Source organism: Bactrocera tryoni, unplaced genomic scaffold (assembly GCF_016617805.1).
Source record: "Bactrocera tryoni isolate S06 unplaced genomic scaffold, CSIRO_BtryS06_freeze2 scaffold_7, whole genome shotgun sequence".
NCBI lineage: Eukaryota > Metazoa > Arthropoda > Insecta > Diptera > Tephritidae > Bactrocera > Bactrocera tryoni.
Genome location: NW_024396366.1, coordinates 7,457,106 through 7,483,168, shown reverse-complemented (window position 1 = coordinate 7,483,168; position 26,063 = coordinate 7,457,106). Strand labels below are relative to the sequence as shown.

General features: G+C 37.0%; 1 protein-coding gene and 1 pseudogene across 2 annotated transcripts in view; one reads left to right on the top strand and one right to left on the bottom strand.

Annotated features, from left to right (window-relative positions):
- Positions 1 to 3,527: 3,527 nt before the first annotated feature.
- LOC120781460 (protein gustavus) overlaps positions 3,528 to 26,063 on the top strand; it is a 53,249-nt gene continuing 30,713 nt past the window's right edge. For both annotated transcript variants that reach the window (XM_040113678.1, XM_040113677.1), the window contains exon 1: positions 3,528 to 3,859. In XM_040113678.1, the coding sequence (XP_039969612.1) occupies positions 3,840 to 3,859 (20 nt within the window). In that variant the 5' untranslated portion in view covers positions 3,528 to 3,839. The remainder of the gene's footprint in view (positions 3,860 to 26,063) is intronic.
- Positions 17,709 to 17,911, bottom strand: LOC120781869 (annotated as a pseudogene).

Genomic DNA, 26,063 nt, shown 5'->3' with positions numbered 1-26,063 from the left:
CCATATATGTATGTGTACATAGCGTGTGAGGAATAATCAATTTTATAAATAGTGGTTGTTAATATAGAGGAGGATGGGGTCATGTGTAGAAGTTCATGCAATTGAAGAAAGTTTTTCGATTGCCATTCATTTGATAGAGCCAGAAACGATTCTTTTCCTTATGACCAAAGCAGCTCACACCTTCCGCTCTTTGACCATGTATCCTCTGGGTAGCCTAAAAACATCCGTTTGAAGGCGAGCTAAAGTGAGAAGGCGAAACATTCCCTCTACAGGGTTGTGCGCTGCGTATCACACCCACCACGTAAAATACACCCCCAATGAAAAACTGCAAACAGCCTCGGAGGAGAGACTTCCGTTTTGATGACGACCAATGCAAACACACTAGAGATAACGATTTATGGGCATGCACCTGGAATGTCCGGCCCCTTAATTGGAAAGGTGCTGCGGCCAAGCTGATTGATGTCCTCGTTAGAGTGAATGCTGATATCACCGTCGTTCAAGAAATGCGATGGACGGGAAAAGTATTGAGGTCTTTTGGCATTTATTACAGTGGCCATATAAAGGAGAGTAATTTCGGTGTGGGATTCGTGGTGGGGGAGAGACTCCGTCGCCGAGTACTGATATTCACTGCGGTGGATGAACGTCCAGCCACAATCCGCACCAAACCGAAGTTCTTCAATATATTGCTGATTTGCAGCTATCATGATGAAACATCCCCAAATGGGTTGCGGCTAATTGACTTCGCCGAGGCCCGAAATATAGTTATCTGGAGTACTAGATTCCAGCATAGAAAAATTCATCAAGCTACCTGGCTGTCCCCGCGTCGAGAAGCCACCAACCAGATGGATCATGTTGTGATAAACAGAACACACGTCTCCAGTGATCTAGACGTGCGTACGCTCCTCGTAGGTCCCAACATTGACTCGGACCAATATCTTGTTGCCAAGTTACGCCTCTGAGCAGCAAAATACGCGCGTCAACAAAGACAAGGAAGGTTCGACGTCGAGAAGCTGCAATTACAACAACCAGCCGAAGGGGTTTCTACTCGAAATCCATAACTGCTCCCTGAGAGTACTACTCAGTAACTCGGTATAAAAAAACTGTGGGACGACATTTCAAGATCCTTACATACAGCTGAAAACGAAACTATTGGTTTTCGGCAAATGCAAAAGATGCCTACCTCGCAAAGCTACCATCGACCACAACACGTGAGGTATGAGATAGATACCGGAAGCGAAGAAGGTTTCAAGACCGGAGCAAACTCTTGTAGAACTCCCAAAGGTGGTCTAGCAACCAATGCCAAGAGCATACTAAAATCATGTAGGGAACATTTCTCCAGCCTGCTGAACAGCAGTGAAGGCATAACATGAGGAGTTGGCGAACCCGATTTCCCATTTGATGTATGTTAAGCAGAACTTCCATTGCCTGACCATGAAGAAGTCCGAATAGCAATAATCCATCTGAAGAACGACAAAGCGGCGGGGGCCGAAGGATTGGCGGCCGAGCTATTCAAACACGGCGGCGAAGAACTGATAAGGAGCATGCATCAGCCTCTTTGTAAAATATGGTCGGACGAAAGCATTCCCAATGATTGGAATTTAAGTGTGCTATGCCCAATCCATAAAAAAGGAGATCCCACAATCTGCGCCAACTACCGTGGGATTAGCCTCCTCAACATCGCATATAAGGTTCTATAGAGCGTATTGTGTGAAAGATTAAAGCCCACCGTCAACAAACTGGTTGGACTTTATCAGCGTGGCGTTAGACCAGGAAAATCAACAACCGACCAGATATTCACCATGTGCCAAATTTTGGAAAGGACCTGTGAAAGGAAAATCGACACACCTTACCTCTTCGTCGATTTCAAAGCTGCTTTCGACAGCACGAATAGGAGCTGCCTTTATGCCGCGATGGCTGAATTTGGTATCCCCGCTAAACTAATACGGCTGTGTAAACTGACCTGGAGCAAAACCAAAAGCTCCGTCAGGATCGGGAAAGACCTCTCCGAGCCGTTCGATACCAAACGAGGTTTCAGACAAGGCGACTCCCTATCGTGCGACTTCTTCAATCGAACTGCAGAACTTAATCGAGCAGGTACAATCTTTTATAAGAGTGTATAGCTGCTGGCGCATATCGATGATATTTATGATTCTCAAAGAAGAAAAGCAAATGGGTCTGGCAGTGAACGAGGGCAAGACGAAATATTTCCTGTCATCAAACAAACAGTCTTCGCACTCGCGACTTAGCTCTCACGTCACGGCTCTCAACAGACATAACTTTGATGTTGTATATAATTTCGTCTATTTAGGAACGAGCGTTAACGCCAAAAACAACGTCAGCCTCGACAGCTAACGTAGGACATTTCCAAAACCAAACTCTATAAGTCACTCATCATCCCCGTCCTGCGTTATGGTGCAGAGGCATGGTGGATGACACCATCTGATAAGTCCACGTTACGAGTTTTCGAGTTAAGGATTTTGCGGAAGATTTATAGTGGAACGATAAGCTGTATGAGATATTCGATGACATTGAAGTAATTTAGCGAATTAAAAGGCTATGTGAAAACACTCAACTCTGAAGTTTTCGAAGCAGTCCCGCCGGGAGAAGCAGAAGATGACCTCAACTCCGTTGAAAAGTCGGAATCACAACTTGCCGTTATATTACAAAAAGAGGAAACGACTGGCGCCCTGTTGTTGACACGGTAATAACGAGTTAGCAGTTTCTACGCAAGTAAAGCAGAATAAGAACAAATGGGTAACAAATAAAATAACAGATCGCGGAAATTAAAGCAACAGATATGCTTGTCACTGCTAACAAATAGGTAGCAAAAACGCTAACATGTGTACATGCTAAAGGTAGCAATTTGGTAACCTATTCGCTAACTAAAGTATTTGCTACTATGATCAGACGGTAAAGAGATATGATAATCAATAAATGTCATTCAGTTAACCAAAACAATACAAACACGGTACACATTTAAGGTAACTTAGAACAAGACAGCGTGCCATATTTGCCATTGATTAGAGCGAGAAAATCATTGAACATCAAATGAATCTGAACAAAAGTAACGAGTATTTTAACGTATGCAAAAGTGAACAATAACAAGTCGCTTGCACATTTGTTAACAAATACACGTCTTGCAGGGAGTCCTGTTAGCTCTCAATTAATATATGTTTTTAATAATTTTTATTTAGATTAATACTACTTTATATAGCATTACAATACGTTTCATTATATATATTAAAATTCCGAATTTTCTTTACTTTCAATTGTTTTTAAGTTTTTATTCGTTCCCACATATATTTGGTAGAATTTCAATTGGCCGTGCAAGTAATACCAATTGCGAAACGACAAACGCTACCCTATCCAGTAAAAATCGGGTTGATGAACTACTCTGTCATTTCCAATGACGGTACAGTTGGCATCTGTTTATGTTCGTTTTATTGCCTGTCCAAATGCGCTGTAAATACAATGTGGACTTAAACTTCGGTGAGAATATTTAGGAAAAGTGGAATGTGTAGCTGAATTCGGGATTGCTTCTGAGCAGGGTTCTTCAGAGATTTTAATTGTTTGGAAATTTATTTGAGTCGTATTCTTTTAAAATTTTTAGTTAATAATAAGCCAGTGTGGAGTTAAAATATCTAGAAAATAAAGAATAATGTTTATTTATTATTTTTTAGTCTAATGCTATTTTGGCTATTATGGTCGTTTGGTTGAACATATATGTGCTTTGTGCAACGCGCATTTTTATAGTCAACGAAACTGAATGTTTCGGACTGTTTATGCTGAAGTGCTAAGGATTAGAAGGGATTTATATATTAAAGGTTGGAAAACAATAGATGGAACTCGGAAAGAAAAGGTAACACAAAATAATTATTTATTAATATAATGAAACGACAAATGTAAGCAGATGAGTAGATATGAATATATATTTGGAATGTATATACATACATATATAAGTAAAGATATATAATATTTTTGAAGATGGGATTTTGTGAGTAAATACGCTTATCTGTTAAGGACGTGTTTTATTCTATAAAAAGTATTTGATTAGTCATGGAGAACTGTATTGAAAACAAATTCAGATATGTTTGTTCAATTATGTACGAAATTTATGTGGCATTAGGAAACGTTACAAAAGTAAAGTTATTAACCTGATTTCTATTCCGCAAAACCCCGTTATAAAATAATAACCCTTAAGTTTTACTTTGACGTTCACTTTCATTATGAACGGAATTTTTATATCAGCGATTCTAAGACGTAAATTATTTTGGGTAAACTTTAGTATACCATCCCACTATTTCAGTGTTAAAAGTGGTATGGTTAGATAGTGCTGATGCTCCAGATTAAGAATATATATAATTATTGCCGCCGCCAACTTATAGTTTTCGAGATATTTGCATTTAAAATTGAAAATTTTGCAAATTTAATTTTGCAATTTCTCGACTGGTTAGTTTTTCTTCCGCGCCGTGCTTCAAAAAAAATAACCATGGCAACCCTTTTCTTATTGTGCAAATGCAGAGAATTGTAACTAAAATAAAATAATTAAAATAAAGCTTTATTTACAACAAATATTAAAAAAATGAATATACCGAAACGTTATAGTGAAGTGTTAGTAAGTGAAAAGTGCACAATATAAGTGAAAAAGTTACTCACAATACACAAATTATCAATGTAAAAGTTGTCAATTTTTCAACTTTACATGCAATTTCTTTAAAACTATAAGTCAGCGGCAACTATATTATACATTTTCGTGATCTGGAGAACGTCACCTTTCCAGTGATACCCATTTTATTCCCGAAATCCGGGGATGCTATTCTAAATCGCAGCCCAAAATTCCTTTTATTTATAATGAATTTTACACATATATTTTTAACTTTGATATCGACTACCACTTCACTAGTTCTGTTCTACATATTTGTAGAATTAATTTTGTTGAAATCAAATCTATGCGAAAGCACTGAAGCACCCCTACCGACCAAGGTTATTTTTTGAAATGCGCCGAAATGTACCATGTAGAAGAGAATTCTATGCGAAAAACTAATATATTATTTGTATTTAGAAAACTAATCAAAAATTTTATATATATAATCCTGAGGACCTCCTCTATCCGCCCATACCCTCAGATCGCGGCGCCAAAAGAATCGTAATCGTGCCATAATTAAATATTTTGTTGAAAATCCAGTGTTGTTTAAAACAGATCGACACGACTTCGTCAAAGAATCCATAAGATTTCGGCAGAAAAAAAAACTCTTCATTATTACTTGAGCACTTCCCTCCTAAGGGTTCAGGAGGGTCATCTGGCCTGTTTTTTGGGCCTTTTTCAAAACCTTCCAATGGTAAAGTGGGTTTCTACATTAATTCCAAGGGTATAAGGAAACAGAAAATGCAAAAAAAAATTTTGAGAAAATATTACCATACTGACCCCTGTACCGACGCTTTCACTGTTTTTCACTAATTTCCAATGGGGTTTAGATCCGTGGACTGCGGTGCCCACTATGAAAACGTTCCTACAACCATATGTTTAACGGTCTTTATCGTATACTTAGGGTCATGCATTCTTCTTACACAATGTATAACTCTATCAGATTTAATAAGTTGACTTTGGTTTCGTCAGACTAGATAATGTTACGCTATTGCTCTTTAGGCCAAAGAAGATTTTCTTTATGTTCATGTTAAGGGATCGTCTCAGTGTGAAATTTCCGAGAAATTTTTGTTGTATTATCGGATACAACTACAATAAACATTCCCTCAAATTTTGAAATCGAAGTTCATATTATTACAGTCGCTACATCGTTTCTTGTAGAAAAGGAACAGAGGAGAGCATGCAACACCAATTTTAAACGCGTTTTTCTCAGAATGGAGTTTTTCGAAACGGTTTCCACTTTCAAAGGAAGACTTTTGAAGATATATATCTAGTTCCAATTTGGATAGAATATTTTTAATGTCAATCGCTATCGCGCTATGGAAGCTTTTATTTTTTGTTTAAAATCTTCCTAGTTTTTTCTACAAAAAACTGTCGAAAAAGCGGCAAAATTCAATCCTTTTTGTTCAAACTTCCGTCATTTTGCCAAAAAAATCCATAGCGCGATAGCGACTTTCCTACAGATTAATAATCTTTTTGAAATTTTTGTTTTAGACCAAAATTACCGTCCGCAATCGTGGACATCATAAAGGACCTTTTTTTTACGTGTCATTTCAACAATTTATTGAACTATTATACACTCTATAAATAAACAAAAAAAATTAAGTTGTATTCGTTATGAATGTATTTACTTATAAAAAAATCGGACTGATTAGTTGAATCCAACATTAAAAAAAAGCGAAAATCTGTGATCACACAATCTGGGGTCACACTGAAACTGAAACGATTCCTTAAGGGCTATACCAGTGTGACGTATGAAAAATTAGGCGATTTTCGTGAATTTTTTTAAGAGAAAGTATGCGATTGAATATTTCGAACTTCTTTGAACGTAATAAAATATATTTTTAGCTATATTTTAAGTTTTTTTTTTTTTACAAAAATATTGAAATAACGGAGCTATGTGTAGTCTTCGGAGGTGCAAAAAAAGAGCCCCAACTGCTGACATGATTCCGGCCGATTAAGTAGCTGAAACCAAAAAACTCAAAAAGTTTATTAAACTTAAAGATATTTCCTATACAATGACCTATGATCTTTGAAAAATATCAAAAATTAAGATAATGGCGTAATTTTGAAAAATTCGTTTTTTTTTTTAGGGAAGAAATGGTCGTTCAAAAAGATCGTAGGTCATTGTATAGTAAATGTATTAAAAAATACTCAGTTTTAATTTTAAGTCGACCGGTTAATTTCTCGTTGAGTTATGACGCCAGCAATTTTGAAAAATTGTTTCGAGAAAAACGCGTTTTAAGTTTCACTTATATATGTTTGCACCTCCGAGCGGTAGCTCTTTAGAACGCTGCCATTCAAAAACTATTCAAGGTGCGACATTCCCGATTTCACAGGGTATTTATGGAAATGTAAACTATCGAAAAAGCACATAAAAAAATTTTTTTTTTTGAAAGTGTAAGCCCGTAAGCCTTTGTTGTATGTTCTTTTTGACAACATAAGCACTTTTTCCTTTATAAGTACTTGGCGGATATATTATGGGCCAATATCAATATTCAAATCACATTTTATTTATTTCGGCGAAATAAATGGATTTTCTTAACTCATAACTATATTTTTTCACTGTTTCACTAAATATTTAATAAGTTCTCAAGTGTTCAAATCGAAGTGCTTACCCCTTCCCATATCTATTCAATAAAAGGAAAAACGAGGTTTTAATTGATTGATATTAAAACAAAGTATTATTCTTGCCTTATCTCTTTAAAACACACACAAACATATTGTACAATAAGTTACTATATACTACATTCTTCCTTATTTAAAAAAAATAACATTATTTATAAGTAGTATATTCTCAAAAAATTTGATTTATTGGTATTAAGAAATTTCAATTTGAGTGATCACAAAGTTGTTTCAATATGCACAAAACATCAGCTTTGGTATCAACTTTTTCGTAATTTTAGTATTAGTCAAAACTTATGCTTGTTTTAATATTTATCCACCCTTTTGTAACCCCTAACTGAATTTAATAGTTTTATATTTACGCTTGCAACCAGTTGCTACAGAGTATATATTATTGCACACCTAACGGTTGTACTGTCTTTCCGTCCATCCGTGCAAGCTGTAACTTGAGGAAAAATTGAGATATCTTGATAAAACTTGGTATATTCGGCCAATGCTACGCCCACAAATCTAAGCACTAAATTAATATATAAAGCTGTAATACAGTACTGGGGATCGCAGTAGTAAGGGGCACTTGTGGGTAAAAAAAATTTTAAAGAGGGGGCGTGGCCACGCCCTCTACACATCTCCTAAACTACTAAAGCACCAACAACCAAATTTGCTAAGCGCAAATCAAAAAGAACTACCTATAGTGTGAAAATGGATGAAATCGGAGATAACCCCGTTCACTCCCCATATAACGGTATTGTTAAAAACTAATAAAAGCGCAATAAATCAATAACTCAATATATCAGAGACATTATTTCCTCCGAGATGGCATTAAAGAGGTTAATGTGAACCAGTGTGAAAGTGATGGCGATGGGCGTGGGACCGCCCTCTTTTTGGTGAAATCATATATCCCGGGACACGACCAACCGATTTTGACAAATTTAGTACGTAACGTTATTTTCATATTCTTATGTCACACTAAGAAAATGGATTAAATCGAAAAATTTCATTTGAAAATTTTAAATTCCACTTGATTCGTTCAGTTTACAGTACACAAATCAATATAAAATTGATATAACGGGATAAAACTTTTCACGAATAATATCTCTGGTGTGTGCCACCTTTTGACCAAAAATTTTTTTAATTCAAGGCTGTAGGTACCGAATATTTAGCCCCGGTCCCTAAAAATTTCGTAAAAATATAATTGCAACTCTGTTTTAGCTGTCATTTTACATAAAGACATAATACACCGTTAAATTGTTGAAAGTAAGTTTTAAATAGATTTTATAATTTCTATTTAAATTATAAAGATTTGTTTTTGTTAAGAATGAATACAGAATGTGCACCAATTCACAATAGTCATGCACAATAGTCATTCTTAATAAATTGACCAAAACAGCCGTTCATATATCACTAGAGTCTGCAATGGGTGCTCTCTTGGCCTTGCATATTTCAGTATAGGATTTTTGCAAGAGCAAGAGAATCTCCCTAATATAAAGATTTTCGAACTTCCGGGTGACTTTCTTCCCCATATATCCGCCAATATGTGAAATATCCCGATGAAAATAAGAGAAACATATCATAACAGTGTATCTTTGTGCCTAAAATAGATCAATTTGAGCGAAAACTTGGCCTAGCCTCTATATAACTAGTATTAGGATTTTCGAACATCCGGCTGACTTTATATGACTGGCTTTGATTCGTGCAAGTTGCAAGAGTACAAAATGTTCGGTTGCACCCGAACTTAGCACTTCCTTACTTGTTTTTCGCTTAAAAACTTCATTTACTTTTATTAATTAATAATTCTATTTAACAGGGTTTCTCTTGCACTAAGTACAAATTGGTTTTATGATTGACAAACTTTTACGTTGCGTATTCCTTACTTTTCAATCGTAATTCTTCTGAAATAGTTATTGTATGTTGATGTTAATTTTTATTGCTCGGATGACTGTCTTATACTTTCGTTCGGCAGTATGGTTTTCCGAGGCCTTCTACTTCTATGCACTGTAACTAAAGCCTGATGTGCGAAATCGTTTATTATCGGGAAACAATCTTTCCGCTTACGCGATTATTGCCGAGTTAATAACAGCGTGCCAGTCGTTTCTTCTTTTCGCTACGTGGCGCCAATTGCATATTCCAAGCGAAACCAAGCCCTTCTCCACCTGGTTCTTCCAATGGAGTGGAGGTCTTCCTCTTCATCTCCTTCCCTGGCGGGTACTGCGTCGAATACTTTCAGAGCTGGAGTGTTTTCGTCTATTCGGACAACATGACCTAGCCAGCGTAGGCCCTGTCTTAATTCGCTGAACTATTCACCGTGGCCAATGCGCAAAGGACCATAAATCTTTCGCAGAACTTTTCTCTCGAAAACTCGTAACGCCGACTCATCAGTTGTTGTCATCGTCCAAGTCTCTGCACCACATAGCAGCACAGGAATTATGAGTGACTTATAGAGTTTTGTTTTTGTTCGTCGAGAGAGGACTTTACTTCTCAATTAAGTTGTCTTGCGTTGGATTTCTAGGTTGACATTGTTGGTGTTACGTATACTAGTTCCAAGATAGACGAAATTATCTACGACTTCAAAGTTATGACTGTCAACAGTGACGTGAGAGCTAAGTCAGGAGATACATATTTCGTCTTGCCCTCGTTCACTGCCAGAGCCATTTGCTTTGCTTCCTTGTCAAGTTTGGAGAAAGCAGAACTAACGGCGCGGTTGTTAAGGCCAATGATATCAATATCATCGGCATACGCCAGCAGCTGTACACTATTATAAAAAATTGTACCTGCTCGATTAAGTTCTGCAGCTCGAATAATTTTTTCTAGCAGCAGATTAAAGAAGTCGCACGATAGATGTCTGTCTGACTGAAACCTCGTTTGGTATCGAACGGCTCGGAGGTCCTTCCCGATCCTGACGGAACTTTTGGCTTCGCTCAAAGTCAGTTTACACAGCCGTATTAGTTTAGCGGGGATACCAAATTCAGACATCGCGGCATAAAGGCAGCTCCTTTTCGTGCTGTCGAAAGCAGCTTTGAAATCGACGAAGAGGTAGTGTGTGTCGATTCTCTTTTCACGGGTCTTTTCCAAAATTTGGCGCATGGTGAATATCTGGTCGGTTGTTTATTTGCCAGGTCTAAAGCCACACTTAAAAGGTCCAATCAGTTTGTTGACGGTGGGCTTTAATCTTTCACACAATATGCTCGATATAACCTTATACGCGATGTTGAGGAGCCTTATCCCACGGAAGTTGGCGCAGAGAGCCTCCCTTTTTGTGGATTGGGCAAAGCACACATAAATTCCAATGTTGTTGTTTTAACAGAAATTCAATCCCCGTTGGGATGGTAAATGTCATTTGTGTTGTCGTCGATGTCATCCAACGGTAGGCCCAGGAAACGTGCTGTTTCAACGGGGTCGGACCAAAGGGAGGAGGATGTTAGATGAGTAGGGTTCGTAGGGCATGCAAAGAGGTAGTCAGTGTCATGTGGAGACTCGTTGCATGCAGGACATACATTCGGTATGTCAGGGTCTATTCTGGATAAGTAGGAGTTTAACCTGCTACAGTATCCAGAACGAAGTTGCGCAAGGGTCACACGCGTTTCTCGCGACAGCTGGAGCTCTTCGTCTGCTATGGGTGGTGGTTTGACTCCAAGAACGCCATTCACGGGAAGGGAGTCGGTGAAGGTGTTGATGGCTCCGCTGTGATAGCGGTCAGTACCTGCCGAAAGTTAGTTGCGTCCGAAGTCCGGGCGGCGTACTGTACGACGTCGTCGACGTAGTCCAGGAATGACCTTTTGATGCTCCTAGGAGGCGGTTCCGCTCCAAGCAGATGGCTGCAGGGGGTGATTTCTGCGAAAGCATCCCAGCAGGAACTGCCTGGAGAGGAGTTCATTATGCTCCTTAACTGGGAGCATACGCGTCTCACTGTGGAGGTGTTTAACGGGAGACATCAAAAGACATCCCGTAGTGGTCCGGAGTGCAGTGTTTTGACAGGTCTGAAGTTTCCTCGTCTGCGTGCCACTGCATCCAGGCGACCATATGGGTGCTGCGTAATTGTGGACCGGCCGGTCGATTGCCTTGTATGTTGCCAAAAACGTTTCTTTGTCTTTTCCCCATGTGCTGCCGGCTAGCGACTTGAGGATTTTGTTGCGGCTCTGTACCTTTTCGATAATCGCGGTCGTATGAGGAAAGAAGGAGCATAGACTATCGAATGTTACACCTAAAATCTTAGGATTATTGACAGTCGGGATTTTGACGCCGTCGACTGCAATATTAAGCCCAAGTCTATACTCCTTCGTCCAGTTTGTGAATATGGTCGCTGTGGATTTGGTGGGGGAAAGTGTGAGATTTCGTGCAGTGAGGAAACGAGAAAGGTCGGAGAGGTAGCTGTTTACCTTCGAACACATGCCATCGATTCCATTGTCCGACGCCAATATCGTGCAGTCATCAGCGTACGAGGTTATGGAAACTCCCTCTAGTGGTTGTGTGAGTTTCGAGATATAGAAATTAAATAGTAGCGGGGAGAGGACATCACCCTGCGGAACCCTTTGTTTAATTCTTCTCAGTTTAGGTGTTTCACCTCGAAATAGTACGGATGACTGGCGACCGCTCCAATAGTTCATGGTCCACCTCTTTAGCCCTGGAGGAAGCGTAGTTGTTTCAATGTCCTGCAGTAGTGTTGTGTGATTGACTGTGTCAAAAGCTTTTGACAGGTCCGACGCTACGAGGATCGTTCTTTCGCAGGCTGAGGCCGCGAACTATCTGAGCGTTTATGACGCTAAGTGCTGTGGTGGTGCTATGCACTTTTTTCGGGAGTAGCAAGGCCTCAAGTGTCTTCACTACTGGGGAGAGGAGAGTTATCGGTCGATAAGTTCCCCTTTGTTGGCGGGTTTCCCAGGTTTCAGTAGTGGGACCACTCTTCCGACTTTCCACACATCGGGTATTTGAAGAGTGGTCAGCGGCAGATTGAGGACCTTGGTGAGATATCCTACTCCCGTCGAGCCTAGATGCTTTAGCATTAGCATGTTGATTCCATCAGGACCAATGGATTTGGAAGATTTTGCCTTTTTGATGACACCCTGAACCTCTTCATCGGTGAAAGTAAGTGGCGCGCCATCGTTTGGCATTTTGCGCAGCCGTCGGTTAACACATCGTTTAGCTTTGTCTACCGAAGGGTGCAATGTGAACTGCCGGCTAAAATAGCTCGCGCACTTCTTCGGGTCCGAAGAGGCATGACCATTGAATTGAACTTCAACTCGGTCGTCATGTCTCTTCGGGTTTGACAAAGCTTTAACAGTAGCCCAAAGCTTACTCACACCGGTGGAGAGGTTACAGGACTTCAGGTGCTCTATCCATTTCGTCCGCTTATATTGGTTTACCATACGCCGAATCTCCACATTGAGATCCCTTATTCGGGGATCCCCGGGATCGGCATGGCGTAAGGTGTCGCACTTATTAGCTAAAACGGCTGCTTCGGCTGGGAAATTGGGGCGGATCATTTATGAGAATGAATCATAAATTCCAATCGTTAGGCATGCTTTCGTCCAACCATATTTTACAAAGAAGTTGATGTATGCTTCTTATCAGTTCTTCGCTGCCGTGTTTGAATAGCTCGGCAGGCAATCCACCGGCCCTGGCTGCTTTGTTGTTCTTCAGACGGGTAATTGCTATTTGAAAAAATAGTATGAACTCAATTGTTTTTCCAGTAGTTATTACCAATGCTTAGTTCTTATCATCATTAAAAAAATGTTCTCTAAAATGAGCAGAATACTTATTACGACCCATTGACATACTTTTCACTATAATATGCAACAACCTCATTTAATAACGAACTGCAACTGAATATGATCTAATTTTTTTCTAAAAATTAATTATAACTACACATACCCAATAAAATAATGTGTACAGTTAGAAACACAGAACATATTTATCACATTAATTTATTAAAAGCAATTAAAGTCATACTATTAAAAATAAATCATTTAATTCTCATTTTATGATTTTATTCATTTAAATACCGTCAACGTATTCCGCGCTCTAGTTTTGCCGCACACTGTATATTCAGCTATCAATACGTAGGTTGTCTTTTATATATCGAGATTTGGCAACCATAGTGTTGCAATCTGGCAATTCAACTTTATCGTGAATTTTGACATATTTGATAATATGTATACATACTCAAAATGTTTTGACATATGACAGCTATTTGTGTTGCTTACAGTAACTTGAAAAATTAATCTCGGTAAACTGTGAACGTTTCTGAGCTATAATTCAGCAACTGTGCATCGATGAACTTAAGGGGTTAGGGGTAGTCAGAGGCATCAAAAAATGAGAATTTTCAGTATTTTTTTTGCTATTAAATCGTGTTATTTATATTATAGAATGTGTTGACTTGAAGTCACGAAAATTTCAAAAAAAAATTTAATTTCCAAAGTTATAGTTGTTTGTGTTGACCCAGTTCCAAAAAAAGAAACTTGCGGTGACAACCATAAGTCCTTGGAGATTCATCTAAAATCAATCGGACAAAAAAAATAGTTTTATAAATAGATAAACTCGGGCCTGATCGAAGATTTTTTTTGTTTTTCAAAAATTAACAAAATGGCGGCCTTAGGAAATGTTTGTCTAAGTTTTTGGGAAAAAATCAACAGTTAATTGGTCTAAAAAATCGAAATTTTTGAAAAAAAAAAAAAATGTTTCGATCAGGCCCGAGTTTATTATGTATTCTAAAAGCTGTATAAATATCATTAAAATCTTCTAAGCGGTTTTTGAGTTACAGTTGTCACCAGTTCATATAACATAGTTTTGAGAAAAACGCGTTTAAAGTTTCACACTAGCGTTTTGAAGTGCCCGAGCTCTCTTTGTTACTTGTCGAATAACTCAAAAACTAATTATCGGATCAACGTGAAATTTTCAGAGAATATTTTTAAGATAACGACGACGACGACGACGATAACGAAAATTAAAAAAAAACTAAATTTTTTGAAAATTCTGACTATCCCTACCCCTTAATCCCCAGACTTATAGTTTTCGATATATTTGTATTTAAAGTTCCATAATTTTATATGTAATCCAATAGAACAACGCATAACGTAAAATTCTGAATGATACCCAACGTTATGTTTGCCAGTTGTTTTATCAAGAAATCATAAGACCCAACCGTCGAAGTCTGATCACTCCTCACCATGACAATGCAAACTCTCACACATCGACTGGGACCCACGAACTCTTAGCAAACAATATTTACTTTTTGTAATAGATGTATCCACACCCCTTATGTGGACAGCCAGACCAGCTTATATTTATATGGCGAGTCAGGTGGAATCGATTGGATTTGGTGTGCCAGGCGTTGGTTCTTGTCGAAATCGGCACGGTAATTACAGTAAGGTGGTGGTCCTTCTATATTCTGGTGAGGAGTAGTCACTCCCAGACACGGTGTTGACTGTACGGTACAATGCAGTATTCTATGGATCCCATGCGAGTCCATGTTAATCGAGTTAGTTTGGTAACAGTGCACTATGGTGTGCAAGCAGTGGTACTGACGCTGTTCGAGGCAGCGCAGCTGTGACTGATATATCGGGTGATTTTTTAAGAGCTTGATAACTTTTTTTTTAAAAAAAACGCATAAAATTTGCAAAATCTCATCGGTTCTTTATTTGAAACGTTATATTGGTTCATGACATTTACTTTTTGAAGATAATTTCATTTAAATGTTGACTCATGTGGTTTCAACAAGATGGCGCTACATGCCACACAGCTCGCGATTCTATGGCCATTTTGAGGGAAAACTTCGGAGAACAATTCATCTCAAGAAATGGACCCGTAAGTTGGCCACCAAGATCATGATTTAACGCCTTTAGACTATTTTTTGTGGGGCTACGTCAAGTCTAAAGTCTACAGAAATAAGCCAGCAACTATTCCAGCTTTGAAGACAACATTTCCGAAGAAATTCGGCTATTCCGGCCGAAATGCTCGAAAAAGTTGCCCAAAATTGACTTTCCGAATGGACCACCTAAGACGCAGCCGCGGTCAACATTTAAATGAAATTATCTTCAAAAGTAAATGTCATGAACCAATCTAACGTTTCAAATAAAGAACCGATGAGATTTTGCAAATTTTATGCGTTTTTTTTTAAAAAAAAGTTATCAAGCTCTTAAAAAATCACCCGATATTAACGGTGCACTAGTGTGCAGGCGGCGGTAGTGACGCTGTTCGAGGCAGCGCAGCTGTGACTGATATGTTAACGGTGCACTGGTGTGTAGGCTACGGTAGTGACGCTGCTCGAGGCAGCGCAGCTGTGATATCGCTGTATCGCAACGCAACTGAGACTACGGTCGAGCCATTGCGCGCACTGATATCACACCGAGTTGGTGTGATATCGTTTCGACGCAACGCCTGCGGAAACTAACACATCGATTAAGTTATAAGGCAGAGTCATTGCGAGCACTGGTATTACACCGATTTGGTGTAATACCTTTTCAACGCAACGTCTACAAAAACTAACTACATCACTTACCACTGCCTATTGCATAGCGCAGCTTTGGTCAGCGTAGTGAGGTAAATTGTGTGCGTAGCTTTGGTCAATGCAGTGAGGTGAAGTTTAGTAAGTGTAGGATATTTCTAGTAAGGTGGAAAGCACTATGTTGAGGTATGGTAAGGATAAATGATGTACAGTGTTGGAGTAAATTATTGTAAGGTGGTAAAAGCCACGTTACAATCTTAATGGAGAATATTGTGAAAAACAATGAAGTGATTTTCGACGTTTAACTTGGTATTGTGCATTTTGCTCGAACCTTTCAGAATTTACTTGCCCTAATCAGTATGTTGCAGCTTAGCTAAATTTTAAATAACATTCTCTGTCTAAATTTAACATTTTCTGTTATAAGTGAGTAATGAATTTTGTTTTTGAATTTACACTCGGTTAAAATTGAACTTTTCCTGATTTTTTTTTTTTTTTGCAAATTCTCATAGGTTTAGAAAATTTTTAATTTCCTACAACGGCTTAGTCAGCTATAGCGAAGAGACAAAAACCCAACTTATTTTTAATACGCTTTTATTAGCTTCACTTGTATGTATGTATGTATGTTTGTAACTTTTTTAAGTGGTGCTGAAACCTAGAATATTTGAGCGACACTGTAGGAAGGCGATAATAAGTTTAAGCACCTCACCAAAAAGATGCGCTTAAAAGTATGCAACATCTATATAAAACTAGTTTTGTAGAGAACGTATATTTATAAATATACGATATATATGTTATAAATATACGTTCTCTGGTTGTACAGTAGATCATGCAGTAATTTATCTGGGCTCTCGACTGTTTGCTGCTGGACAAGCTTATGTAGCACTTAGTCGTTGTAGATCTTTGGACGGTGCGCGAATTGAAGAACTAGACTGTTCAAAGTTGACAGGTAAAACCCCATGTAACATTGAAGCTTTAGAAGAAATGATTCGATTAAGAAGTAATAATTCGTAAAGTCGTGAATAGAACTTGGTCGCAAATAATATAACAATAAGTCAATGAAAGGTTACGAGTAGATATTAAATGCTGCCTAATTATCGATTTACTTAACCCATACTACATGCCATAGTTCATATTTTAATAAATTTGCAGTTTCTCACATCAAACTAAAAAATTAAAAATAAATATAGTTTAAAAAAACTAAAAAACACGCTTTTAAAACATATCAAACTAAAAAGTGAAAAATAATTCCTGCATTATTGTAAGAAAAGCGTGGGGTGCTTGGTCATATATCGAGCATTCCACGCTTTTCTCACAATAATGCAGGAATTATTTTTCACTTTTTAGTTTGATATGTTTTAAAAGCGTGTTTTTTAGTTTTTTTTAACTATATTTATTGGGTAGTCGAAAAGTCTTTTCGTATTTCTAATCAAACTTCAACTTATTTTTTTTATATTTATATTAATAAATAAATACACAATTATGTACCTTTTTGCCATTTTTCCGCTATAAATATTATTAAACTTCACTTGCGTGGCATTCTTCCTTTTTTTATAAAAAAAAAGGTGCGTGGAGTCCCTACGCGCGGATGAAATTATACTTCTTAGTGATATTCCAAGAAATGCATATCATTTTGTGTGAAAGAAAACTAGAAAACTTAAATTCACATTTTATAAATTTATTATAATTTATTATCTCCCCGGGCATGCCTTTGCCAACAAGTCGTCTTTTCGCAACGATGGCAAAAGCTAAAAATCATAAATTGCACAACTTTCTGGTGCTTCTCGCAAAAATCTGCGTCGATATGTATTCACGATCATACGTATACATACATACATATTTACACATGTTTGTAGGCGAAGCTGCTACAGCGGCAAGGGGTGACAATCGGCGGCCATTTCTTTTAAGAAATGAAAGGAATGAATGATCCTGAGAAGTATAGTCTTAACTTTTCAACAGCCAATGCAGAGCATTTCAACCAAAAGGAATTTATTCATTAAAATCACCACTCAGAAGTCGTTTTATCCGTTGTAAGCGGACGATTTTCGAAGAAACATCATTTCTAATATGCCACAAGACACAATTAGAAATGAACTTCTTAAACCTCACGCTGTCAGATAAAACGATATACCTCGTCATCGCGGGTCGATTTCCAAAAAATGTAAATGAAGACTAACTACAGAAATAATTCTGTAAAGTATAGCCTTAATTTTTCAACGGCCAACGCAGGGTATTTCAACAAAAGGTACATAAAATAGTTGAGAATTCGCAATGAAAGACAAAGGAAAGAAAAAGCAGTATAACTTCAATAATGAACAAGCACACAAACATACATATGCGCAGCAGCAGCAAGGAAAGAGGTAACAATCGGCGATCCATTGTATATTTCTTTCATGCATAACCAAACCATAATTAGGACAACGCAATTCAAGTGTCAATGGTGGTCTAGGTGGTAAGCGCTTCAAAAGTTACGACGAGCACGTAGGAGGTGCGTAGATTCGAATCCCAACAGAATTTATTTTTAATTGAATATGTGATCTTATTTTATAATAACTCATTTTAAATATATAAACGATTTACCTAAACATTATGATGATATTTTCATGATTCATACGCAATGTACGAATGTAAGCAATTTCGTTTTGCCGTCGGTATTTCAATTTCTCATGCTTCAATTTTTGCTTTCAACCAAGAAATCGCTTGTATGTATGTATGTACATATGTGCAATATATGCCTTTGCGTTTTGCCGTCGGCATTTCCATATTGACATGCAAAAGTAATTATGTATGTATTTCATTGTTTCGTTTTGGCCCAATTTTGTATATTAAGACAAGTGGCAATAATTGCGCCAAAATCAAATATATTATATATTCATATGTAAACATGTTTTAAACTTTACATAAAATTGAAGTGTCAATAATTGCGCCAATTTTCATAAAGTTGGAAATTTTGCGCGAATAAGACGTGTGCGGGTTAAGTCGTGAATTTTACTTATATTAATTAATTTGAAAGTGCCTAAAAATTCGAAACGAAATTTCAATAAATTTAAATAAATTTAAGTAAATTTACATGTATTTTCATTTATATTTAATTGTCAATAAATTTTTTAAAAATTATTTGCCCTAGTTGTCCATTTTTTTATTTTCTCACACATTTCAGCCGATTTTTGTATAGAAATTTAACCGGCGTAGAAGCAAAATGCGAAATAATCATACATACATATGTACATATATCTATTATGTCGTTTGCACATTTGTCTGTATATTTGCGAAAGCAAATGTTCTACAAAAGCATATTTCTATACTTAAACAAAATTATTAGTCGTATGTTTCTTATGTACATGCATAACCAAACCATACTTAAGTCAGCGCAACCTAAGTGTCAATGGTGGTGTTGGTGGTAAGCGCTTGGACCACAGGTCTCAGGTTCGAATCTCGACAGAATAAATTTTTAATTTTTGGCTTTTAACATCGTATACTATACAAATAAATATTTTTCTTACTAATAGAAATTAAATTTATCACAGCAATATACATAATATTAAAAGGCACACATCTTCTATCCTATCTTGTGTATCTACATCATATTTTCATCACTTATCAATATACTTATCAGAGAATGGCTTCCGTTGAGCGCAAAAATATTCATGCACGATCAATACCCGAACTATCAGCACATTCGGCTCAAGCGCTCAAAATGGCATTCGTGAATGTTTTCGCTACTGAGCTAAATTCAGCTCAATTGCGGTAAATTCGTTTGCTTGCTGAGTTTATTCACGCTCGTGTTGAAGCAGCTCTACTCAAGCGTTCGCTCATTCGGCTCAACAATGATCGTGTTGAATGAAAACAAAAACACAAAAGAGCAAACTCAACACCTATGAGCAAACTCAATGGGTATGAGCCAACTCAACGCATATGAATAAACTCACTGTGCTTGAATAAAAGCGCCGTCTCCTTAAGCGATTTGCAGCACTTACATACATACATACATATGTCTGTTTAAATTTGAAGAATTTTTTGGCAAATATTTTAAAATATTGTTACAGGATTGGCAGTATATATGTAAATCCATTCCAAATAGTGCCATCCTCTTTAATAATTTCAGATAATATATTCCAAACATGGCTCCTTCCCTTATGTCGGGCTGACAATGTGTAGGCGTTTGTACGTATTTTTTCTAAAATATCTTCTTGGTCCATATCGACGGGATGACAAATACATACTAAAATATAAGTTGTGTACCAAATTCTTAGTGCAATGCATGTGACACATAAGCTGATCGCGAACGAAGCATACAAAAACTATATACATACCAGAGAACTGCAAAACTCACTTTTTCCTTAAATCAGCTCATACGCAAAAGTTTCTATTCAATTCCAATCACTGAGCGAAAGTGAGCTAAACATTTCGTAAAGTGAGCGAGCATGAGCTAAATACTTCGTGAAGTGAGCAAACGTGAGCAAAGCATTTCGGACCGAAGGCTCACATTGTACGCGAATGAGCGATTCGGCAACATGAGCTGATTTTTACTCAACGCTGTGTTTCGCTCAGTGATTGGACTTGAATAGAAACTTTTGCGTATGAGCTGATTCGAGGAAAAAGTGAGTTTTGCAGTTCTCTGATACTTATTACATGTGCGGGCATTGACTTGCATGTTCATACATTCATATATACTTATATGTACATATATTTGCATACATTGCCAAACAAATAATGCACAAGCATACAAACATACATATGCGTAGATATGTATATGAAGATGTCACCAACAATCGGCGATCCATTGTATATTTCTTTCATGCATAACCAAACCATAATTAGGACAATGCAATTCAAGTGTCAATGGTGGTCTAGGTGGTAAGCGTTTCAAAATTACGATGAGCACGTAGGAGGTACGTAGGTTCGAATCCCAACGGAATTGATTTTTTAATTGAATATGTCACCAACCAAAAATTGAAACATTGTTTTACAAAAACAACAACAGCATAAGCATGGCAACATTGTGTTGTTGGTAGAAAAGCCGAGCTGTGCCGAAAGAAACGAACAAACGATCGCCGATTGTCACCGCTTCGCTTGCTGCTCGAACATCTTCGCAGACAAGGTTGCGTAGATTCATATTGAGCAAGGTTGCTCAACCTGAATCTATCTCAACCTTTTCCGAACTCGTATAAGAAGTATAACTTCAAAAATTTAAAATATATTTCTTCATTATTTTCACTCATAAACAGCTGTAAATTTTTTTCAACTTCCCCGAATTTATTTTTTTTTTGATAAGTTAAGCCTGAAATCTCACCTTTCCAACACTATATGGTATGACACAATGTAATTAGTAGCACTGGAGATATACGACTGCAACATCTACTGGCAAAATACGAAAAGATTTTTTTCGACTACCCAATAGATAAGATTTTGAAATAAATATATATTTTTTTGTATAAAAGTTATAAGTTTGCGGAAGCAAAACTATATATTATTAATCTGAAGACCTTCTCCAACTCTCTCGAACTCTCGCTATTTACTTTCAGACGGCAAAATTTTATAACCGCAATGTTGTTTAAGAATTCAACATTCATTAATTCCGAATTGATTACAATCAAGTTTGGTATCTTATAAACTTATATACATATGTACATTATAAATCAGAGACTTTCTTAGTTTTGTGACTACATTTTGCTTCGTGTTAGAAATATTTATTGCAAAATCAATGTGTATTATGTAAACTCAACCAAATGGTTAAATTTAACATACGACGAAAAAATCAACCAGACGATCGGAAGTTATATTAAAGACATTCGGTTTACGCCAAGGTTTAGCCCAGACAGGTGCAAAGAGTATGATTAAGTCAGATCAAATACTTGTGCTGAAAACAATATTAAATCAATTCGGCTGAACATATTGTTGATCGATTCAAGTACCGACCAGCGTCAACTGATTTGACATAAACGTTACTTTCCAGTGAATGGAACAAATTGTTCTAAATGCTCAAACACACGAACATCAATTTTGTTGTAACTCTGAGCTAACATGTGTTCTGATGCATGTGCAATAGTGTTACGATTCTCTCTGAGTGAAGAAATTATTTTTTTCGCGTTAGAATACATAATTTTTTATTTTTTCCATTTTTTCTATATATTACGATGATAGATTTAAATTCATGAATCACCCCCATTGTTCACTCAAACTTGTTTTCACTAAAAATATTATCTTCTCACAATCGCATGGCTTGCTTGTGTAACAATGAGTGTAAATACATATGTATATCTCACAATCACTTATTGCTTTCTCTTGGTTTACTTGCTTCTCTCTATACAATTGTTTGAGCAATTCGTTGCATACCATTAGATCAGTACTCAACTGAGTATAGTTTATTCGTGAAAACATACAAAAATTTCGCGCTTACATATGTACTTCTTATTTTTAGTACATTGATAATGATATACTTGAATCTAAGGATCTATAGGAGCTACATATCTTTATATCGGGTGATTTTTTAAGAGCTTGATAACTTTTTTTTAAAAAAAAACGCATAAAATTTGCAAAATCTCATCGGTTCTTTATTTGAAACGTTAGATTGGTTCATGACATTTACTTTTTGAAGATAATTTCATTTAAATGTTGACCGCGGCTGCGTCTTAGGTGGTCCATTCGGAAAGTCCAATTTTGGGCAACTTTTTCGAGCATTTCGGCCGGAATATTTTATCGACAAATTTTGTTCAGCGATGAGGCTCATTTCTGGTTGAAAGGCTACGTAAATAAGCAAAATTGCCGCATTTGGGGTGAAGAGCAACCAGAAGCCGTTCAAGAACTGCCCATGCATCCCGAAAAATGCACTGTTTGGTGTGGTTTGTACGCTGGTGGAATCATTGGACCGTATTTTTTCAAAGATGCTGTTGGACGCAACGTTACGGTGAATGGCGATCGCTATCGTTCGATGCTAACAAACTTTTTGTTGCCAAAATGGAAGAACTGAACTTGGTTGACATGGTTTCAACAAGATGGCGCTACATGCCACACAGCTCGCGATTCTATGGCCATTTTGAGGGAAAACTTCGGAGAACAATTCATCTCAAGAAATGGACCCGTAAGTTGGCCACCAAGATCATGCGATTTAACGCCTTTAGACTATTTTTTGTGGGGCTACGTCAAGTCTAAAGTCTACAGAAATAAGCCAGCAACTATTCCAGCTTTGGAAGACAACATTTCCGAAGAAATTCGGGCTATTCCGGCCGAAATGCTCGAAAAAAGTTGCCCAAAATTGGACTTTCCGAATGGACCACCTAAGACGCAGCCGCGGTCAACATTTAAATGAAATTATCTTCAAAAAAGTAAATGTCATGAACCAATCTAACGTTTCAAATAAAGAACCGATGAGATTTTGCAAATTTTATGCGTTTTTTTTTAAAAAAAAGTTATCAAGCTCTTAAAAAATCACCCGATACATATATAAAAAGTACGTGTATCGTTGTTTGTCCGCGATGGACTCCTAAACTATTGAACCGATTTTAGTAAAATTTAGCACACTGTGTCCAGTTCGAACCAACTTAGAAGAAAAAATAGTAAAAACAATTCATAAATAAAAAAAAAATACAGTGAAAGCTCTATTAAATGGACTCTCTATTAAGCGGACAACTCTATTAACTGGATAGAAAGGCTGGTAACCAGACGTTTTTATAATAGTAACTTTCGGGGCTCATATGGTTTAAGTGGCTTGCGTTCAATTGAGCTTCTTCGTCTACTCACAAGTGTTTCGGATTCAAAATTGTCACAGAAACCTAAGCAAAGATTCGTAAGTATTGTGAACTTATATCCAAACACTTGTGAATATTTCCTTAATAGAAGCTAAGTAGCTCAGAAGCCAATACTCTCTCTCATAATTGTAAGTGAGCAGTAATGACACTTGTACTCATTTCGTGAATAATTTGCTTGCTTCATACTTAATTTTTCGCAAGTAGCTCAAAGTTGTGTTTAACTCATTCACTGCAGATCACTGGTACGAGTTCAACTCGATAACTTTTTTTACATGTAATTTTTGTTGGCAAGATTGCTGAAGCGAACATAGAAATGGCGAGCGAAGACATCTAATATGAACAATCTATTCCTCAGTAATCACCATCAAGTACAAGGTATGGGCGATTTCGATTCAGATAACATCATATTAGAACATTGTGTTGCCACGATTGCTTGAATCGAACCAATGTATGCTTGCCGGAAAGAAGAGGTCAGCCAAATTTACTCGAGTAATATAGGATTGATTCAAGTCATGAGAGGTATACTCGAGTAAAAATGAATGACCTTTGGGTATGAGCGCATGTTCGAAAGCTTTGATGCGTAAAAACATTTATGTCAGTATTTATGGTATTCGGAACATAAAGAAGTAAGCACATATTTAGAAAAAGTTTTAATTATTTTTTTAAATCGGTTCTTTTTTTAAGTTCTATGTTTAAATTTAAAAAATAACTTTAAAAAAATATTTACAAACACCATTAAATACAGAGAAATTAGCCAATAAGAATAGTCCTCATAATCAAATAGATACCATAACTGAACAACTTTCATGAACACAGTGTTTTCATTACTTTCTTCATACAAAACACGGACACAATTTTGATAATATTTCGTTCAAATTATCTCTGATAATGGAAAAAATGTCAAAAAATATGTGTAAAGAAAATTGTGAACAATTTAGAGTTCACTCTTTTTTAAATTCTTTCTCATTTGTGGTGTTTTGAGACAGTTTTTTGGGAACAATACGCAAAAGGATCATAGAAAACAAATTGATTTGCGCTGCCTGACATTGCCTCGCATTTTTTATTTCAGCAGAAATATAGTTCTGAGGTGCATCTTCTGATCTTAAGAATACATTTTAAACACGTTTCTGCTACTCCCACATATGTGCATAGATCCTTTAACCGAACTGCGACGGTGGAAATCTCACAAGTACATATATCAAGCCGATCTAAAGAACTTTTCTTCACCGACTCTGAAAACAATCCTCCGAGAAAATCACGCTTAAAGTTTTTGGGAGCCGATTACACTAAGTTAAAATTTTTTAACCATTACTCTCATATATATACATACATATCTTAAACTGTTTTCTGAAAAAACTTCAAATTTTCGGTGATAATTTTCAAATATACAGGTGTTCAAAATAATAGGAGTGCATCCCAATAAAGCTATGTTTTTTAACAAAAACAAGAATTTTATTCATTTGTTTTTTATCCACGAATTGTTCATTTTACTCGTATGCAGTCCTTTTATGCACTTTTAAATTTCTAGTAATACTCAGTAAACGAAAAAAAATAACTTATTTAAATAAAAACCTCAATAATTGAGTGTTCAAAATAATAGGAGTGCATCACAAAATTCAATAAAACTAACAATAAATTTAAAAAATTGTAAATTCTGACTAGTATAGTAGTTAGTTTGCTTAATATTTAGTCGAGTAACCGCCGCTTTTTATTACTCCAGCACATCTGCGGGGCATAGAGTCGATCAGATGCACGATACCTTTTCAGCGGGATTTGCTGCCATGCTTCGTAGACCGTGATCCATAATTACCTCGTATTTAATGGTCTACGGTCAGCAAACATTTTTTAATATCTGCCCATACATTTTCTATGGGATTAAGGTCAGGCGCCTCAGCAGGCCACGACATAACCTCAACTTTATTGACCCAAAACCATACCTTTGCAGATTTACTTGTATGTTTCGGGCCGTAATCTTGCTGACACAACCACTTTAACGGCATATTCCATTCCGCGTATAGCAGCATAACTTTCAATTTATCCACATACACGTACTGATCCATGGTTTCTTTTATCAGATGGATTGGTCTCACGCCGTTGTACGAGAAGCTTCCCCAAACCAGCAGTTTTGCACCACCATGTTTGACGGTCTTAAGAGTGTATTGCGGATTGTATTCCGTATTTGGTGGACGACTGCCTAGACCCTATGCCACCAAATAAAACTATCTTACATTCGTCTATCCACAAAATATTTCTTCATTCCTCCGGTTGCCAGTTGACATGTTACTTTCAAAATGGTTTTCAATGATGCTCTTGATACTCCAACTGTTCACATGAGCTATGAGCATTCTGCAACATCACATCACCACACATCACGTGACGTCACAACACCTCATCACACAACATTTCACAGCATACACCAATACACACACACACGCATCAAACACAGTACTTAACACCGATCATAACTACAACACAACAACCACACGATTATCAACGAGACGACTCGTAATCAGCATCTATTCACCACTCAAAATTGCTCCCTTTTTCGTTTCATCCGCAAAGTAAGACGGTCGATCCGCAACTATAAATTTTTTTACAAAAACGCAATCAA